This window comes from Hipposideros armiger, unplaced genomic scaffold (assembly GCF_001890085.2).
Source record: "Hipposideros armiger isolate ML-2016 unplaced genomic scaffold, ASM189008v1 scaffold_116, whole genome shotgun sequence".
Lineage (NCBI taxonomy): Eukaryota > Metazoa > Chordata > Mammalia > Chiroptera > Hipposideridae > Hipposideros > Hipposideros armiger.
Window position 1 is genome coordinate 2,521,257 of NW_017731466.1, and position 20,342 is coordinate 2,541,598.

The window sequence follows — 20,342 nt, forward strand, 5'->3', positions numbered from 1 at the left end:
TTCAAGATAAGGCTTCTACAAAAGATCTAAGTGGAACTTCTATATGCACATTTAACTAAGATCACAAAACTGCTATTGCCAACTATAGACTTCAGTTATTCTAGGTAGATGAAACATATTCTCCCTTCTTTTAAAAGAGGAAAATAAAATGGCTATATCAGTTTTCTATTATGAAAAAGCTATGAACTTGATAACAAATGTGTTATAGTATCTTAATACCATGTGTCGTCCTTACATCTTTCTTGCCTATGTATGAGAATATTACTTTTGAATAAAAGAAAAAAAAACAGAACCACTGGGAGAAAGAATGTTTAATAAATGGTGTTGAAACAAATAGCTATCTGTTTGGAATAAAAATAAAATTAGATCCTTATACCTTGCACCATATAGAAAAATACATATATTACTGATGAATTTAAGAGTAAAAAATAAAAATGCAGTACCCAAAATTCTACATACAATTTTAGAGGATTCACAGACTCCCTAAAGACCATCTATGGATCTCAGATTATCTAAAGGAGAAACTGTTAATCATAACTTCTATTAAAATCTCAATGCCAAATACCAGATGTGTTTTCAAGGTCAAGTCACATGCAACCAATGAAGATGAACACATTAACTCATTGTTGTAACTTTATAAAACCTCCAAACTGGAACTAGAAACAGAGGCATGTCAATACAAATGGAAAATGACTTTAAAAAAAACCACACCAATTTAAATAAGTTTGAGTTCATACTGTACAAGTGTATCCATATGTCTGTTAGCCTTTCAGAAATACAAAATCAACTAAACCTGTAGTACTTAAAACTTAATGTGTAATGTTATTCTCAAACTTGATTAAAATACTTAATAAATACAAGTTATGTTTAATATGAATAACTGCAACATACTTAAACATCTAAACATATAATAGGAATTCTATATTAAAATGCAATACTTTCACCTGCATTAATCTCATACACAATGGAAAAATACTTGCAGATTAGCATTAAGAATGCAAATATATTTTCACTGTGGAAGAAAAATAATAAGATTAGAAATCATATATTTGCATAATCTACAAGGAAGCTGTAGATAGTCTACATTATGATATTCTATTTTAAAATGAAAACAATTCCATATGTAAGTTTACAACAAATTTACTCAAGGCAAAATATTTATTACAGAACAGGATCTTAAGTCAAAGTAAGCAAGGCAACATTAGGTCAACCATTTTAGATTGTTTTAAACGAAGTATAGCTTTAAAATTGTAATAAAGGTGAACATAAATTCTAACATGCTCTTCTCTTCTTATAAATGGGATGATGTAGAAAAGCAAAGTTTCAACGTGTAGGGATTGGAACCATCTGTAAAATTTAAAAAACAAAGTTAATAGTTCATTTCATCTAACTTTCAAGATTACCCTGAATTAGCAAAGTAAATTATTTCACCTTTTTATAGTGTTTGAAGCAGGAATATAAAGACGGAAAATTTCTATGTAAGGTAAGGGGAAGATTACTTTTATTCATGTCTACTAGCAGGTAAGCTCCATTAAGCCAAGGACTTTGTCCATTGCTCCATTCCTACTGTTCTAAACATTAGCTAACACATAGAAGGCACTCAATTTTTTTTTCCAGATAATTATTACAGATAAATAGTATCAGGATTAGGCCTATGTCCATGAGCAAAGGTCACTTTGCAGAAAATATTACCAATGATTATTCCTCTATAAACGCCAACTCAAAAATAGCTTTGGAAGTGGGACAAAACTGGAATGCATAGGAAGATATCAGTAAGCTGAAAAAGTTCCAGGAGAGTAGTATTAAATCTCTAATCAACAGGGAATATAAATTCTAAAATTAGTTTTAAAAAAATATGGGTATAATCCACAAAAATACCTCCATTTCATGCATTTTTCTTGAACCTTTCAGACCAAGCAGAGATAACTCTTTATCAATTGATTATGCAAAAAAAGCAATTCTGGTATCTTAATGTACCAGAAGTTTAGTATTAAAAGCTGTAGCTCCCTAAAAAAAAATAAATAAAAATAAAATAAATAAAAAGCTGTAGCTCCTTAAAGAAAAAAAAAATTGTATAAAGGAAAAAGCATACACATCAACAAGTATTTCTAAGACACTGCAGAAGATACCTGAAACTTAAAAAAATAAAAAACACACTGCATGCAGAGGACAGAACAGAAATAATTGTCCCTGTCTCAAAGGAGTTTGTAATTCATACACTGTCTTGAATGTATCTCAAATATGCATATAATTTTAAAGCCCTTTTAAACTTTCTATCAAAAATTAAGCCTGACTCACTACTTAAAATTTACTTTGTGACTAGAAGTAAACTGAGAAGTATTCCTACTTATTTAACTTTTTAAAAAAAAAAACCCTTTCAAACATAAAAAAAATAGAGTAGTATAATGAACTCTTATATATCTATCACCTCATTTCAACTGTCAACATCTGGCAGTCTTATTTCATCTACCTACCCTCCACACAATCTGGGGCCTGGGATATTTTAAAGCAAATCCTAGATATGTTTTTCCACCCATAAATCCTTCAGTGTGTATTTCTCTTTATTTTCTCCTTAACTATCACACCTAACAAAATTAATAATTTTTCTCCTGTTATTTAGAAAAATAAAGTTTTAACACTCCTTAGATTCAGGATCAAAGTAAATCAGCACAAAGTTTCAAAAGCTAAATATGTCAGTGTAAGTGTTCTTTGCATAGTAAAAAAAAAAAAAAAAAAAAGGCCATTTACCACAAAGGAGAGAATAAACAAAGAATGATAATTTCATTTAATACAAATTAACACAAAATTGAAAGTCTGACAATACTCATGTTGATAAGAGTGTTGGGCAATGGGCATGTTCATATACCATAGGTAGGAATGTAAACTGATGCAAACTTTTTAAAAGGCAAGCTAGCAACATTTTCCAAAATACAAATCTTATGCCCTCCACTATTAAGAAACTGCCCCACAAATACACACACAAAAAAATGCAACGATAAAAATATCTATTACAGAAATAGAAAACAACAATCTAAAACAATCAGTGTTTATCAGTAGGGAAATAGTTAAATAAACTGTGCTACATCTCTAGAATAGCTACTCTGTATAAATGCTTTAAGAAACAAAAATGTAGCTTTACATTGTGCTGATATAGAAATAGCTCCAAAATATATACAGCAAGGCACAGAATAGTATATATAGAAGAACCATTTTGTGTAAGCTCTAAAATGTAGCTATATATATGCTGGGAGGAAGAATAAAGGAGACAAAAGATTAGAAGGTGTACAAAGCTTAACTTTCATTTTGTACTTTTTTGTACTGTTTGTGTTTTTTAACCATATATAATGTATTGCTTTCTTCTGAAAAAATCAACAGGAATTGTGGAAGCCAGCCTCCAAGATGGCCCCAATGATCCCTACCTCCTGGTATTCACGCTCTGTGTAATGCCCTCCCACACTGTACCATGGTGGTCTGTGTGAGCAGAAGAATACAATGTAAGTGATGGTATGTCACTTCCAATATTGGGTTACAAAAGACATTGTGGCTTCTGTTTGGGTCTTTTGGTCTTATCTCTCTTGCATCACTCACTCTGAAGGAAGCCAGCTACCATGAAGTGGATAATGTGGCTTGACTGGGCCCACAAACAACCAGTTTGGTGAGGGTGGAAGTGGGTTTTCCAGGGCCCAGTCAAGACCAGAAATGATCGCAAACCCAGACAATAGCTTGACTACAACCTTACGAGAGACCCAGCTAAACTGTACAGATTACTGACCTTCCATAAGTAGTAAGATAATAAATGTTTGCTGTTTTAAGGTGTTAAATGTTGTGATAGTCTGTTACACAGAAATAGGTAACTAACAGAAGGATTATGTGGGTTGTGGGGTTTATATGCCTTGTTTTCTTCATATTTCTCTGTATTTTAAAAACAAAACACAAAAAACGAATTAAATGTTATTTTTAAATTATTGTCAATGTTTCTGACAGTAACTCCAATTGAATAATTACAACAACTGAACTTACTTGGAACTCTTATCTGGTAGTGATTAAGTGCTGTAAGGGCTTCTACTGCATCAGTTTTACATTCCCACTCTAATAGCCCAGAAAGTGTTTTGGCAGAAGCTAAAACAAAACAAACAAACACAAATACAGTTGTTATTTGCTTGTCATCAACTTAACCAGAAAATGTAAAAAGTGAATGTGCACTTACGTTTTGCATCAAACACTTTATATTTGATGAATGTAAGAACTTCGTGGTCATTACACAACTGTCAAAAAAAAATGTACAACTCCATTAAAAATATGGCCAAAACAATATTCGTACCTTTTCATTTTTTAGAAAGTAAACTTCATGGCAGCACTTGAGTTTTGAGTCTAGCATGAATAAACTAAATCAAGCATGTTTCTAGATTAATAAGCTGTTTGAGGAAATCAATTAAAAATAGTGATATACTATAAACTATATAAATAATTTAGTGCTATACAATAAAACCACAGATTTGAGACTAAAATATACTTTCTCAAGGTTGTCCAGAATTTCTTGTTGACCACTAGGGAGTGGAGTTCCAGAAATCAATTCTTTTCTGAAGCATTTCCCCCAGTTAGGGAAAAATGCAGGGATATATAAAATTTTTTATGGGTGAGAATTAAGAACATAGTAAGAGCTTTCTAAACGTAGGAGTGAGCGTGTCTCATTCTAATTCCAACTCTCATAAAGACTGAGCCACAAACCAACAAAAAACAGATGAATGGAGGCCAGAAAAATATAATGATCACAGAATGAACTATAATATATAAAGTACCAAATAAATAAAAAAATACTAATATCAAAAGCAGGTTGAACAGAGCAAGACTTTAAAATGAGGCTAAAGTATGACATTTTAAAAACAGAAACATTCTACACAATTTGTATTTCAGTGCCTACCTTTGTGAAGGTCTCTTCTGTGACACACAACGGAACATTGTAATAATGCAGCACACATGAGGGTGGCTGGATTATATTCTTAGATGCTTGGCCAGCACTTGTAAAGCGATTATTTTTGCTCATTGCAAAATCTTTGTAGCTACTTGTACCATCCTCCAGCTCAAATATTTGACTTGGAACAACTGAATGTTGTTTAGATACACTAAATGTTAGAAAGGGAAAAGGTACAGAACATACCTTGTTAGATAAAAAGTGGCAGGTAGGTAGTCTCAAAATGTTAACATATATACCTGCATCCATCTTAACAAAAAAGGCATTGACATCAATTAGAAAGAAAAAAATCTATTAAATATGTTCTCATATTAGAAAACTTTAACATAAAAACGTGCCCATTTGAACATACTGTTTTATGATCATAAAATTAAAAACTAAGTATAGGTAAGCAAAATCTGAATTTACCTGACCCTAAAACTTTGTCTAAAATGACAACAGTACAGCTGCTAGTTTCAGATGTGCCCTCAGTTACATTAAAATATTCTGAAATTGAAGTTAATGTCTTTAATAAAAAGGATAAAGATTAAAATGTTTTTAATTTACCACTTAAGATATTTACCAAACATTAAGTCTTTTCCCAAATAATTTGACATTGTTAAGGTGTGTCACAGCTCTTTCTACAGCATATTCATCACCCATTTCTACCAGTGCTGTACCAGGAATAGTCTTCATAAATTTTACCTGTAAATACAAAAGCCCAAAAAAATAACTATTTAATTCCCTTTTACAGTAACAGAATTTCTAAAAAACAATACGGTTTAAGTGGTTGATGTCAAACACAGAAGGTTACCTGGAATCTTAATTTTATTCTGCTGTGCTGTTATTACTTTAATTCATATCAAAATTCAATAAAGTTAAAAAGACTATAATTCCATTGTATAGCATACTGAAGAAGAGCAAAGGCTTACCCTGGCTCTGTTATTTATTAACTGCAATCCGGGGCAATTTACCTCACTTTTCTGAGCTTCAGACTTCCCTACAACATGGAGATAATAACATCTGACAGGACTCATCAATATTTATTCACTCAATCAATATTTATTAAGTGCCTAATGTTTTGATAAGCAGTGTGCTAGGTACTGAGGATTTAATGGTGAACATAATAGACAACATGGTCTTCTTGAAGTTTATATTCTAGTAGGTAGGTTAGAAATTTAAAAGTCAGCAATAATTACCAAATATTCAGGGTGCTGTTACAGCAATATACAAAATCCTATATAAGAAATAACACAAGATGGTCTTGAGACAGCATTGCCAGTAAGGTTTGTGCAAGGTAGGGGCAGTTTAAAAAACAGGCAATACTTCAAAAGTTTTCATAACATCTTGGGCAGAGGCCATGTTATCCTTTTATATTATTCCAATTTTAGTATAAAATGCTGTAAAGCGTTAGATGGGATAAAGTATGATAATCACTCGGCATAGTGCCTACCCCTTGGCAAGTCCGTAAATAGCTACTAAATACCAGTAATGTTCATGACACCTTGAACATGCTTCCTTATCTATTAACCTCAGAGGAATATTGGGAATGTACTTACGCAGCAAACACAACATAGCATTTATATCCATCACTCCAACTGTCAACTGTAATGGGCTATCTGAGAATTTTTATACCAGGCCTGCACTTGAACAAAATTCAGCTGTAACAGGACTTTTCAGTTTTATTTGAAATCAATTGTCTTCTTGTGGGAAAAATTTCTCACTCTCGATTAAATCCAATAACATCCTACAAATCTAATAGTGACTAAATATATATGTTAAGTTTGTAGTTCTTGTGCTGTTAAATCTTTTTTAAAAATTAGAAAAAATTAACTACATATAGGTCTTTTAAGGATTATGATGGTTTGAGTTTAATGTATCATAATATATCATTTAAAATGTTAGGCCGGCCGAGTGGCTCAGTTGTTTAAGAGCTAGCCAAGAGTGCAAACTCTGAGCAACAGCAGTTCGATGCCCAGCCCGAGCTGAGTTGCTGCTGAGCTGCCAACAGGTAGCAGAATGGCTCAGCTGAGGAAAAAAAAAAAAAGTTAAAAATTTTTTGAGATGTGGAATGCAAGAGACTAGAATTGTTCAAATAACATACAGAAGATAAGTTTTATTAGACAGTGATTTGGGTTTCTAAATTATGAGACAATTAGTTCATAACACAAAAGATCTACTAAAGATGCTGGTTAAATTAATTGCCTGATCCTAGTTATCTACAAATGTGAAAAGCACAAATAAAAAAGTAACACTATGTAAAGAAAGTTAAAATATACATTAAAGCCCATTTAGTTATCAAGCATGCAGTTCTTAGACCTTTAAACACCTAGGTGTCTAAGATAAATGTCTATGTAAAAAAAATCTGAACTACTTTTCCCAATATTGCTAAATCTATCCTATGTATTCTCCGCTAGTTATACAAGTAGCAATATCCCATGTTATCCCCTAGACCAAATGTGGAATTTTCTTTTTCTTTCTTTTTTTTAATGTAACTCCATTAGTTATGTTGAGGAAATTCTTGTTTCTGAGGTTTTCCAAGCTGCTTCCTCAGATCAAGGAGGCTTTAGAATTAATGAAGTAAGAACTAACAATACCAACATTTCAATCCATGTTCTCTCCCTACACACTTATGACTCACATGCTTGTACTTTTTTATTGTTGTGAAAAGAACACTAAAATCACTTAAAACAACAGGGAAAATATCATTACTACGGCACTGAAACTCAAATTAGCAAGTGTACTGAACAATTGGTAACTTAAGACTACCAATCATTTCCCTAGTTAAATTTTCCATGATTCTTTCAAAAATAGCTCAGCATCTACTTTGTGTCAGGGATGATTTAGGAGATTATCAATGAACAAAACATCGTAGATCTGGGGAAACAAGAGTTATCTGGTGAAAATAAAGTCAAAATTTTACAGATCTTCGAAGTATGTAAAATTTAAATGTTTCACCACTTTTTAGTCTCTGGACAGAAAGTTTTGGACATATTCTATCAAAGTGGGTCAGTTTCAAATACTACTTGAGCTAAAAGCACATTGTTCCTCAGAAGATACTTAGAACTCTAACATTTGAGAGGCAAGTATATAAATCTAGAATTCGCCTATAATTTACAACTTGTGGCCTAGCTCTGAAAGACATGTTTATGTATACCTAACCTCCATGAAAGCAACTGCTCTTTTTTTTTTTTTTTTTTTTTTTTTTTAGCTGAGCCATCCTGCTACCTGTTGGCAGCTCAGCGGCTGCTCAGCTCGGGCTGGACTCGAACCGCTGTTGCTCAGAGCTCAAACTCTTGAGCGAGCTCTTAACCAACTGAGCCACTCGGCCGGCCCCGCAACTGCTCTTTTAAATTCCACAGTTCAGCATGTTAAAGGCTAAAACCTCTTTAAAATGATAAAATATATATATATAAGCTTTATGCCTATAGTACTCTAGTAATTGATTCAACTACTATTTTGGATTTTCGTTTATATTAGTTATCTAAAAAAAACATTTTTAGGGGCCGACCGAGTGGTTCAGTTGGTTAAGAGCGCAAGCTCTGAGCAACAGCATCACCAGCTCAATTCCCACATGAGCCTGGGAGCTGCACTCAAGCTGAGCTGCCAACAGGGGGCAGGATGGCACAGCTAGTGAGGGCATGTGCTCCTAACAAGGTTGCCAGTTCGACTCCCGCTTGGGATAGTGGGCTATGCCCCCCCCCGCCGCAACTAAGATTAAACATGGCACCTTGAGTTGAGTGGCCGTGAGCTGCAGACGGGCAGCCAGATGGTGACTGGACTTGGAGCTGAACTAGCTGCACCCTCCACAACTAAGATTGAAGGACAACAACTTGGCTATTCCCCTTCCCCAATTCCCCAATAAAATCTTAAAAATATATACATATATATACATATACATGTAGTACTAACAAACTATACTGGTCACTTACCAACAAAAAAACAATTTCTGGAGTTCCTACTTAATGGATTATTAACTTACGTGGCTCACTACTAGAAGAACTTATTTGCTGCCTTTTCAGATTTGCCTACTATGTATCTTAGCAAAAGAAACTAATAGAAAACGAAACTTACCTTTTCAATATTTCCATATAAGCAGAATAAGTTGAAGACTCTTGAACAATTCATTTTTAGCTGATGTAACCCACTAACCATCACTACCGAACCAGAGGGATTTCCTCCATGCATGTAAGAGGAGGAAGCCTGCGGTAATGGGTACGCAACAAGCTCAGGAGTATCTCGAGAGCCCATTCTGTAACGACTTGGCAAAGGCAATAATGGACCATGGGATCCTAGAAAAATGATCAAATAAAAAAGAAAGAAAACTCAACTTTAACAAATACGATATACCGCACAAAAACATAAACTCTTAATATAACTAGTTTGATGTGTGTCCCAAAAAAACTCAAATGTGTGAATATTCAAATGTAACCTGTGGAGATTAATAAAATCTATATTTATTTGTACCAGATCCAATATTCATTGACCTACACACATCAAGCTTTAAGTATATATATTTAAAAAATAGTAGTTCCACATAAAAAAAGTATATAAGATCAGGCCATAGATAAGAGGAGGTTTGAGCCACTGTATATACATTATACCCCAAATTTTAAAAAATTACCTCCTGCCAACATCTTTTGGAGTTCAATACAATAACACAGTGAAATCTAGAAAACTATCTCTATACAGATATAACAAAAAGAACATGTGTAGTTCCACTGAAAAGTTGTCTCCTTTAAATATATTTTACTATAATGTACTTTCAGGTTAGCATTTTATTCCAATTCTAATTTAGGTAACTAAAACCATAGATTTACTTAATTCCTCACTATTCAGGTGTCATTATTTAACAACCTCTATTTTTTGATACCACATCAAGAACCAGAAGAAAATGCCTGAGTATCTGAACCTGATGTCACAGAAACACACACAAATCTATGTCTCATACTGAGAAACCTTAAGAAGCAACCTGCCAACTTTAGAGTAGTTCTACACAACTTTAATTTACCTGGTTTTCTCATCCACTACAGATTAGAAGTAACAAGAGAAATAAAGCTAGATTGAATGGAATTGACAGGAATGGGGGGGGTCTGGAGAAATTGTGATACTAAAAGTAGGCAAAGGGCACACTGGGCAGCAACAAAAAGAGAGGCGTCTCTGAAGAGGCAACTAAGCTGGAGACAGGTCGCTCAGAAATATAAACCCACACATCTTAGGCGCTCCTGAGTTAGTGATTACAGAAGCATCTTGTGGGATACATGCAAAGGTCCTCCTGATGCACAAGAAACCAATCCAAATTCCCAAGTCCTTTCCTTGTTTCTGAAGAAGTAAACAGTAGGTAATGCTATTGACTTTCATTTTTATGTTAAGACTAAGGGACACTTGTCATCTATCTACTAAGTGAGTTACTAAAACTACTATATTTTGATATCATAGCATGCTATTAAGGGGTTATGTAGACTCCAATTCAGTATTCAGCATTCTATACACAGCTGCCATTCTTTTTTCTTTTAACTGAGCCATCCTGCCACCTGTTGGCAGCTCAGCGGCAGCTCACCTCGGGCAGGGCATCGAACTGCTGTTGCTCAGAGCTTGCACTCTTGAGTGAGCTCTTAACAAACTGAGCCACTCGGCCAGCCCTCCACACCTGCCATTCTTAACAACACAGAAGCACTACCACGAAGCACATGCAAGTGGTGTGAATTCCTGCAATTTTATAGAGCAATACTTTACCAGAGCATCGTCATCAGTGTTGCCTTAAATTGGTCGGTCAAGGTTTTCAACTGCTCTTCTTGCTGGTAATTGGTAATTTATCAAAACAATCAGTATAGCTCATGGTGAGTTACTTGTTAGTAACTATACATATTTTGGCCTCTAATTTAAACTGCTATACATACACTGAGGTCATATATCAATCATTCTTATCCCTACTGTAAAAGTATATATACAGTATATATACATATTATATTGCTCCCCCAACTATTACCATTTGCTTGTACAGTAATGACACTTTATTATTATCACTAAATTTTCTTTTTTATGGAAAATGGAAAGATGTATGGTAGATAGACAGTGGAAACCTTCCACTCTGCTTAAGTTGGGCAAGGTCCAAAAACTTTACCATCCACTGCTATAGGTAACAATCAAATTCAGTGCAAGAGTATAACTGATGTTTTGAAATTATTACCTTGAGCCATCAGAATTAAATTATCTTACCTATAGAAATAAATTGTTACCCATATTGTTTAAAAAAATAAGAAAAAACAGAAGTCTTTTAAATGCAAAAAAGTTTTAGTGCTTAAAACACTAATGCTTCAGGTATTTAAAAAATTCACTTACGTAGGAAAATGCTACATAATTGGCATTATTAGCATTTTGAAGTCATTTTCCATCTTTGACACTCTAAAATCTTTGGTCCAGGAATTATATCCAAAGATGCTAGCAATTAATATACCAACTTTTCTTGGGCTCACAGCAAATGAATCTGTATATTTATTTATGCCACTTTTCAAGTATGAGGGCCTCTACCAGTTCATCTCATAGGGCTGGGCTTCCCAAATTAAAAGGGTTCTCAAAGCACAGACTTATACTGCTATAATAAACTAAATAATTTTAATTTATTAAACCTTTTCTATTCCTTCTTTTTAACACACCAACACAAAGGAGAAGCCACACGTGATATAACACAAAAATAATAATAAACCTGTTTTTCTGAACTGCGGAAACTAATGGACAGCTGTGATTCGCAGAGTTTGTAAAGAGTATCACTAGCACCTACTCTCATCTTCTTTGCCTTTTCCCCAATTTCCTCATCTTACTTCTCTTTTCTACCCCTTTTTATGCATCTCTCCCTCTCCCCCTTCTAACCTTCTGTACCCTATTTTGCTTACTTCCCTAGGAAAGTAGAATTATCGTCAGTTAAACGTTTCAATGGACGCTCCTACACAAACCCACCACAATCATTCCTCCTCAGAACTCTCCAGAGCCTGAAAGATCCCTATTTAGCAACCATCACTCCAAAGAATTCTGCACCTCTTCTCTAAGTAAGTTTACATTTTAAAATTTATATACACACACAAACACTCTAAATAAATTAGGGCATGAAACTGACAAAGAATTTCAAAATACGCTTTTAAAAATATAAAGTTCTTCGAGGGCATATAACATTTTTGTTTATACAAGTATTTGGTAAGATATATTTTATAAAGGAAGGCAAACCTGAAAACACACTGAGAAAACAGTCTGTGTCGACATTACTACAGTAGAATTCCTTGTTCTTCATTTATTCTTTCAGATTTTTCTAGCCCACTTTGGCAATTTCTAGCCTTCACCCAACTGCCATGACACAGCTATATATTCTACAACAACACTACTTGTTTGTGATTGGCAATTCTTTTGTAACTCTCCATTATGCAAAGCACAGTGGGTTCCAAGTGTTTCTTTACTGCAGGATCACAACTACCCATACGACCATGTTTAATGTTAAAGAAACAACTAAGAAAAATGATCAAGGACCACTCATTAAAATGACTGTAAGTAGTAAGATTTTCATTCTATACCACACTTGTCTTATCAATATCAATTCTCAACATCTACTTACAAGAGCAATAGTCTCATACTTAACTTTTTCCTGAGGAAGTTTATTATTCTATGTTTCATAATCTTAAATCAACATAGCAAACATGAAAACTAAAGAAGTTTTAACAAATTTAAATATGAACCAATTTAACCAAAGCCAAAATAGCAACTATAGAACAAAAATAATTAAGGATCTAACCAGAAATATGTCTCCTGTTCAACAAATGCCCCATTCTTTCTGCCTTTATTACTCAAAATTCCTCTTTGCTCATAATTGCTAGAATGGAAGAAGATACACTTAATGAGCAATAATACTTCTTTTTGGTCCTCTAACAGACCAGAGCCCTTTACTAATCAAAACCAAGACAAAACAAAACAAATTGTAATGGAAAAAGCTTTCAATTCCCAACCAATAGCTCTCATATATTTCAAGGATTACATATCAATATTCTAAAAAAGCAGAGGATTTTGGACAACTCCTTGGGAGTACATTATAAGGGACTGATCCCATATAAACCAAGTCAGGTAAGCAGGAAAAATAGAAACAAGAAATGTGCCATTCTTCATCAGAAATGCAAAACTTCTAACAGTTCATCTATACCACCTTCCTTCTGCCTTGACAAACTTACCATAGCCATCATGTCTAAACGAAGAAGGGTGTTCTCCCAAAATGGCTTGTCTCTGGCGACCCTTTCCTCTATCTGACACAAAAGTAGAAACATGGTTTTAACAATTTTGACCCAAGTACTTAACAGAGTTCTCACATGGGAAACACCCATTCAAAACATCCATTACAATTCATAAAGAAATATGATTCCTGGTTAACTTTAAACATCCATTCATATCCAATTTAAATACAAACACCAAAAATTTAAGAAAGTAATTCTATCTAACAAACTCCACTTAACTTGAAAATATCTTTTTGGCAAATGCCAAATACAATCACACGTTCAAATTTAAGGAAAGAATGGATACTTTTCAGAAAGTGAATGTACACAATGCTAGAGTTTGACATTGTACAGAAGTTTTTACCAATACATGTCTTTAAAACAAGCTTTAAGTGCAGTACTTTGGAAAGACAGTACCTGAATCATACTATTAGCTTCAACAGCAACACATTTTCAAAGTGGGCTTCTTTCAAGAAGTTCAGCATAAGCCAACAACAACCTGTATTACATGGTTTCACAATCAGTAAACACAGAGTATTTTGTATGTATATACACATATTTACAAACACCTAGAGACTTGAGACCTGGAAATCTGCACATCACTGGCCCGTATATCATGGATTGGTCATTGTCTATAGATCTTAACACCAGGCAGAACTATGAGCACCCCCCAAAGTTTAATATGCCAAGAGAAAGCTAACCAAGGGGGCTACATTATTGGATGAGAGTACTACAATACTCCTAAAGGATAATTTTTATTCTAGCTACATTTTCAGGGAAGGCATGCCAATTTTCTTCAATCTAATTTGAGACTTCAATAAAAGTGATTCATAAGTTTCTAAAACAGCACTTCCTATGTTTGTTAAATTTTAAAAACCATTGTACAATACTTTTAGAAAGTCTGCTGACCAAAGCATAGTATCCAGTGAGTTGTTTTTTTGTTGTTTTTTTAATGTATCTTAAGAGTCCGGCATTCTAATCTGAAAATTCAGAGAGAGGCTTTCTATATATCCTTAGTCACCTAAACAAATGAGGTTTATGGGAGATGAGAAATACTTTAACTTTCACTTCAGTCTATAGAAGAATAGTTTTAATTACCTATTCCAAGTTATCACAGCACTGAAAGGGACCTACGAGGTCATCTAGTTCAACTTTTATTCAGCGTATAAATTCTCTTTACATCATCCCAATCAACAGGGCCCATCTAGCCTCTGCTTAACCAACACCAGTAACAAGGTATTCACCACTTTCCCTTACATTTTCAGTTAGTCCTAAAGCATCAAAAAATTAGTTTTTATATTGTATGGAAATTGGTCCTCTACACATATTCTATCCCATTTGGGACCTCACAGACTTTGTCTTTTTCCACAAATCCTTGCAAATGCTTAAAAGCTATTATGATCCTTCCCCCATTTCCCCAAAGTCGTTTCTTCTCCAGTCTAAACATCCACAGTTCCTTCTTTCCTCCATTACATGGTTTCCAGCATCAAGTCTCACCCCTCTTGAATCAATCCAGTTTGCTAATATAGTCTGCTAAAACTCCTCTAGTTAAGCCATCAAACACTAAATACAATTCCTTATCTGATCCAGGAATCTTAAACCCAAACCACCATGTCTTCAAGGCTCAGTTTTATTGATACAGTTAACAGTGTGCTATAAAAGAAAGAGCACTGGATTAGGAATCAGATCTCAACTTAACCACTAATTTGCTGTATAATCACAGAAACAATCTTCATTTATAAAATAAAGGAGTTAAGGTAGATGATCTCCAAGGTGTCTTTCAGCCACATATTCTCATTATTAATAATTCTCTTTATTTGAAGCATTCATTATCTAATATAAGGTCACATAACAGAAGTGTGCAGAAGAGTCAAACATTGAGTACATCAGCCTATAAAGAGTGGTTTGTAACCTTTTCTGGATTCATCTGCAATATGATGGGAGCTGTGGACTTTCTCCCCAAAAAGATGCACATATACACAAGTTTTGCTTAACATTTCTGGAGGGATTCTCTAAAGTCCAGGCTAAGAATTCTTTACACTAAAATGCAAGCTGAAAAGGACTTTTAAAAATGATGTTATATTTATAAAAGTTCTCTCTTTTTGGTAGAAAAAGTTATAGTTCATTATCAACTTGAGTGGAAGCTGAAATCACTACAAAAACATAAACTGCTATCATCTTGCCAGACAAGCAACTCTCTGTAAGAAATTAGAAAATAAGAAATCTTTTCCCTTGAAAGTAGAAACTAAAATTCTATTTTACTTCCTTTAATTATATTTTACTATTTAAATATCTACCTTTCTGACTGTAATTCCTTCCATGAAAAACTAATCTAAGCCGGCTCTGTGTACTAAATTTTAGATCTTTTAAAAGAACAGATGTTAACATTATTATAATAAGCGTATCTATAAATGTTTTAAGAGACATTAAGAGAAATGTAACCAAAACTCACTATTTCAAATGGGTAAAAAATAACGACAACAAAAATTAAAGTTCAATAACTGACTGCAATTTGACAGAAGTGAGAGATTTCTCATCAACCACTTGTTTCATTGTTTGAGTACTAAGGCTTTATTTTCCAATACTGTATTCAACTGCACCAAGCCTGTATCAAGTAGATTTCTGTGAGTACTGAAAAATGTGGGGTCCAGCCAAAGCTGCATTACAAAACAAACCTGTTTGCAACCCCATACATAAGGCGAGATGATTTCCTGAGAATTGAGAATTAAAGGGGCCAATCATCCTAAAGTTCTAAATATTTGAACATGCAAATCATTGCATTGCATTTGCTTTTGGCAAGAGTGCATGCACTATAGAGTCCCTACTGTCCGAGATATTTTGGATGCCATAAAAATTTTTCCTAACTTATTGAGTTTTACAAATACACTCAGTGAGTTTTTCTAACATATGGTTCACACACTGATATTGTAGTTGAGATGTAGCCAATACTGCAGCCCCCTTGTTTTTACAAGATCCACATTTTAATCTGTATATTCCAGACGTGCCACACAGTTAGTTGAACAACGTTATCAGTCAAATCTATGCTCATGAAATCTAGCATTTGTAAGTTTTAGGTGAAAATGTATCTCAAATGAAATGCTCTTTTCAGATTTATCAAGTTTAAATATATTCTACCTTCAACAGACATGTTACTTTCACCTACATTTGAAATGTCAAAATTTCTAGTTATACAAATTAACATGAGTAATTGTTACAAAAAGTAACAACTTATAAACAGCCACTTTACAAAAATCAAACCACACAGGAAATCGCCTTTTACATATAATGCACCTTTTCATTATATTATTCTATTCAATGTCCACACTTGAGGAAAAAAAAGTAGAGTGCAGCAAGTGTGCACCTTTCTAATCCTTTTATCTTTAATATCTGTGTGGATTGGTTGAGCATAATCAATTCCCGAGACCTATAGATAAATGGGCCCTGGTTATTTGCCAATTAACAATTTGAATCTAAGCTGCAAACAGTTACAAGTAATGGGCATTAACATTTACAACATTGTAGATAAAGTCTAGTATCGTTAGTGAAGTCTTAAATTCTACAGCTGAAACCTTAAGGGAAATCAGACCAATATATACATACAATGTGAATAAAAGGGCACAGTCTATCATGGTGTTCATCCCATGCCAAGTCTGAAGTACTGTTAAGTGTCCTCCTTTAAAAACTTGGGGTGATGGTGCATGCAGTATGCAGTCAAGGTGAATTGCAAGTCTGAGTTTTTCAGAGGGCTTTTGCTGGTGCCGATGTTGTGCATGATGAAGTGTAGAGTCAGCCTGCTGGAATCCTCTAGCCTTCTTAATGCCTCGTCCAGCTTGGGGGGAAAGTTCTTTCCATAGAGAAGCAGTGTGCAAGTTTGCAGTTTGTAAGGAATATTCTGAATCAGTTTCCTCTCCTCCAAAGAGAGAGAGCTGCTTGGAGAAATGCAAGTCCTTGAACTGCGGGCGTGCTTGTATGTGTGGGCTCCTTTGTTGAACTAAATATAAATAACTCAGTACATACCAGAAGGGGGCACTAATGTTCAAGGTTATTTTCCAGCATTACATGGCCTTTTGCAACAAAAGCATTCACCAACAAGATTTTCATTTGAATGAACTAGCTCGTCTCAGGAAAAAGGAATCTAACTGCATGTAAAACTTTGTCAGCAGATGTTAAGTACATTCTAAAATGCATAAAATACTTACCTCGTCTTCCCAAATATGGTTTAGTGTAGTCCCAACTGTCATTGTCATTCCTAATAACATTTAGGCGAGTTGGCTGTTAAAATTAAAAAAATAATAAGTTCAAATTATATATCCAAAGCGTAAATATTTCTTTGGAAAAGTGTTGAAAAAAATATTTACCCTTGCATATTCGATTTTTAGTGTGCAACATCCAGCATATATATCTGCTCCGTTGAGTGCTGCTTTAGCTTTCTGGGCACAAAGGACTGATTCAAACATAAGCTTTATTAAGGAAATTTGGTTTAAGATATCTAATATTTAATCATTATACACTCCCTAAGAAAAGTACTTAAAATAAGCAGAAATAACTTTTTCACTTCTGGAAATGTTTTCCCAAATAAAATTTCTAGATGAATTTTAGTGGAGCAATTTATTTTTAAGATCAATCATACCATCATAAGGTATATAAATATCTAATCACTAAGTTGCACTCCTGAAACTAATACAACATTGTGTGCCAACTATAATGGAAAAATAAATTAAAAAATAAAAAAAAGAGTCAGTGGTGCCAAAGAAAACAATACAACCTAACTACCTACATTAATCCTTCTAAGGCATCAGAAGTACTTTATAAATTGAAGGAGAGAAGGGGAAGGTAGCATGGTCACACTCCCTAGCAAAGCATAGTCTGCTATCTTGAAATAGAAAATATTTTACTCTTAAGATCATTACAAAGAACCAAAATAATACAAAAATTTTTAATTTTCATATATTTCTGGGAAGGCAGAATTTTAGTCATTTAACTATCTTGATTTTATTGCTTTTTTAAAAATTCCTTAAGTCTATAATTCTTTCAAAAAAAAAAAAAGGCAAGACACATTGCCAGAAGCAAGCACCATTAAGAGTATGCTGGGAGCAGCCGGGTGGTTCAGTTGGTTAGAGCGCGAGCTCTGAGCAACAGGATTGCCGATTCGATTCCCACATGGGCCAGTGAGCTGCACTAGATTGAAGACGACTTGAGCTGAGCTGCAGCTGAGCTGCTGTTGGGCGGCTGAATGGCTCAGTTGGTTAGAGAGCATGCTCTTAACAAGGTTGCCAGTTTGACTCTCGCATGGGATGGTGGGCTGTGTCCCCCCACAACTATTGGGTTGTCGGAAAAGTCATGTAGTATTTTGTCTGTTTTTCAAAGGTCATTTATTTATATAAAGAACAAAGATCAATCAATGATATATTGCCCATTTTGTTCGATAACCTTTGGCCAACTTTCAGTGAGCTTCATAATTCCTCGTTCATCAAAGGACCTGTCTTTATTTGCGAAAAACTGAACAAGGTGCTTATTTACAGCCTCATCTGAACTGAACGTTATACCACGCAAGGTGTTTGGTGGAAGAGAGCGAAACAAGTGGACGTCTGACGGCGCAAGGTCAGGCGAGTATGGTGGGTGTAGCAACACATCCCATCCAAGCTCCAATCATTTTTGACGAGTTATCAAACTTGTGTGTGGTCTCATGTTGTGGCGATGGAACACAACTCCTTTATAATTAACAAGCTCTGGATGTTTCTGGATGATGGATTCGCTCAAACTGTCCAATTGCTGACAGTACACATTCAAGTTGATTGGTTCCTTGGTAGGAGCTCGAAAAACACGACACCTTTAAAATCCTACCACACTGAGAGCATAACCTTCCTCTGATGAATGTCTGCTTTCGATGTTGAGGCGAATCATCACGTCCTTCAGGACCAAGACCGTTTGCACACCACGTTGTTGTAAACAATCCACTTCTCATCACCAGTTATCAGTCGCTTAAAAAAAGGATCGTTTCCCTCACGTTTAATGAGCATATTGCAGATGTTTATATGCGCTGTCAAATGAACTTCTTTGAGTTCATGCGGAACCCAAATACAGAGCTTGCTTATATATCCCAGCTTCTTCAGGTGGTCGTGAACGCTTGAATAATGAATGTTCAATGGTTTTGCAATCTCTCGTGTCATGTAACGTGGGTTTGATTCGATCAGTGCCTTTATTTTGTCGTCATCAACCTCGGTGGGCCTCCCTGACCAAAGAGCGTGGTTGAGATCAAAATCACCAGCACGGAATTTCATGAACCATCGTTGGCACTGACGTTCTTGTAAAGCATTGTCACTGTAAACTTGATGCAACTTTTCACAAGCTTGATGCACATTCTTCCCTTAATGGAAGTAAAACAGTAAAATATGGCAAAAATGCACAGTTTGGTCTTCCATCTTCAACTTGTTGTAAAGTCTCCAAAACTCAACCAAATTGTTCAATTTCTTTTTAGAATCAAGCTAGAACTGTCAGCTGTCAAATGACATAGCAATAACATAGATGTGAATGACTCTAGTACTTCCAAAAATGAACTAGTGCCATCTGTTGCAAACATGTGTCATGACTTTTCTGACAACCCAATAGATTGAAAACGGCAACTGAACTTGAAGCTGAGCTGCGCCCTCCACTACTAAGACTGAAGGACAACAATTTGACTTGGAGTGATGAGTCCTGGGAAAAACACACTGTTCCCCAACAAAGTTAAAAAAAAGGGGCCGAGTGGCGCGATGGTTGGGGGCTGGCTTGGGACGCCAGAGGGCCCCGGTTCAGATCCCACATGTGAGAGCCAGTGACGCTGCCCTCCACAGCTAAGATGCTGAATGACAGCTCGGCCGGGAGCTGGGCTGCCATGAGTCGCCAGCGACGGCGTAGGCTGCAGACCCTGTGGTAGTGGGTTGCCATGAGCTACAGTATGTAGCGAGCAGCCAGCGTGAGCGGCTAGCAGTCGCAGTGAGCAGCCGTCCAGAAGCCAGCGACTGATCTGCCTCACCCAGGAAGAACGCAATGATGGTACCAACTTGGGCCAGTGAAGCAACGTTCTCCACAACTAGACTGAAGAACAAAACGACAGCAACTTGTCTGTTCCCCTTCCCCCAATTCCCCAGCACTGTTCCCAT

At 35.1% G+C, this 20,342-nt stretch overlaps 1 protein-coding gene across 1 annotated transcript in view; it reads right to left on the minus strand.

Moving 5' to 3' along the window:
- Nucleotides 1-372: 372 nt before the first annotated feature.
- HNRNPLL (heterogeneous nuclear ribonucleoprotein L like) overlaps nt 373-20,342 on the minus strand; it is a 36,730-nt gene continuing 16,760 nt past the window's right edge. The window contains exons 5-13 of the mRNA XM_019647841.1: nt 17,559-17,655; nt 17,400-17,472; nt 13,162-13,233; nt 9,026-9,243; nt 5,535-5,656; nt 4,922-5,123; nt 4,208-4,265; nt 4,021-4,119; nt 373-1,347 (exon numbers count right to left, since the gene is read on the minus strand). Coding sequence (XP_019503386.1) covers nt 1,292-1,347; nt 4,021-4,119; nt 4,208-4,265; nt 4,922-5,123; nt 5,535-5,656; nt 9,026-9,243; nt 13,162-13,233; nt 17,400-17,472; nt 17,559-17,655 — 997 coding nt within the window. The 3' untranslated portion in view covers nt 373-1,291. The remainder of the gene's footprint in view (nt 1,348-4,020; nt 4,120-4,207; nt 4,266-4,921; nt 5,124-5,534; nt 5,657-9,025; nt 9,244-13,161; nt 13,234-17,399; nt 17,473-17,558; nt 17,656-20,342) is intronic.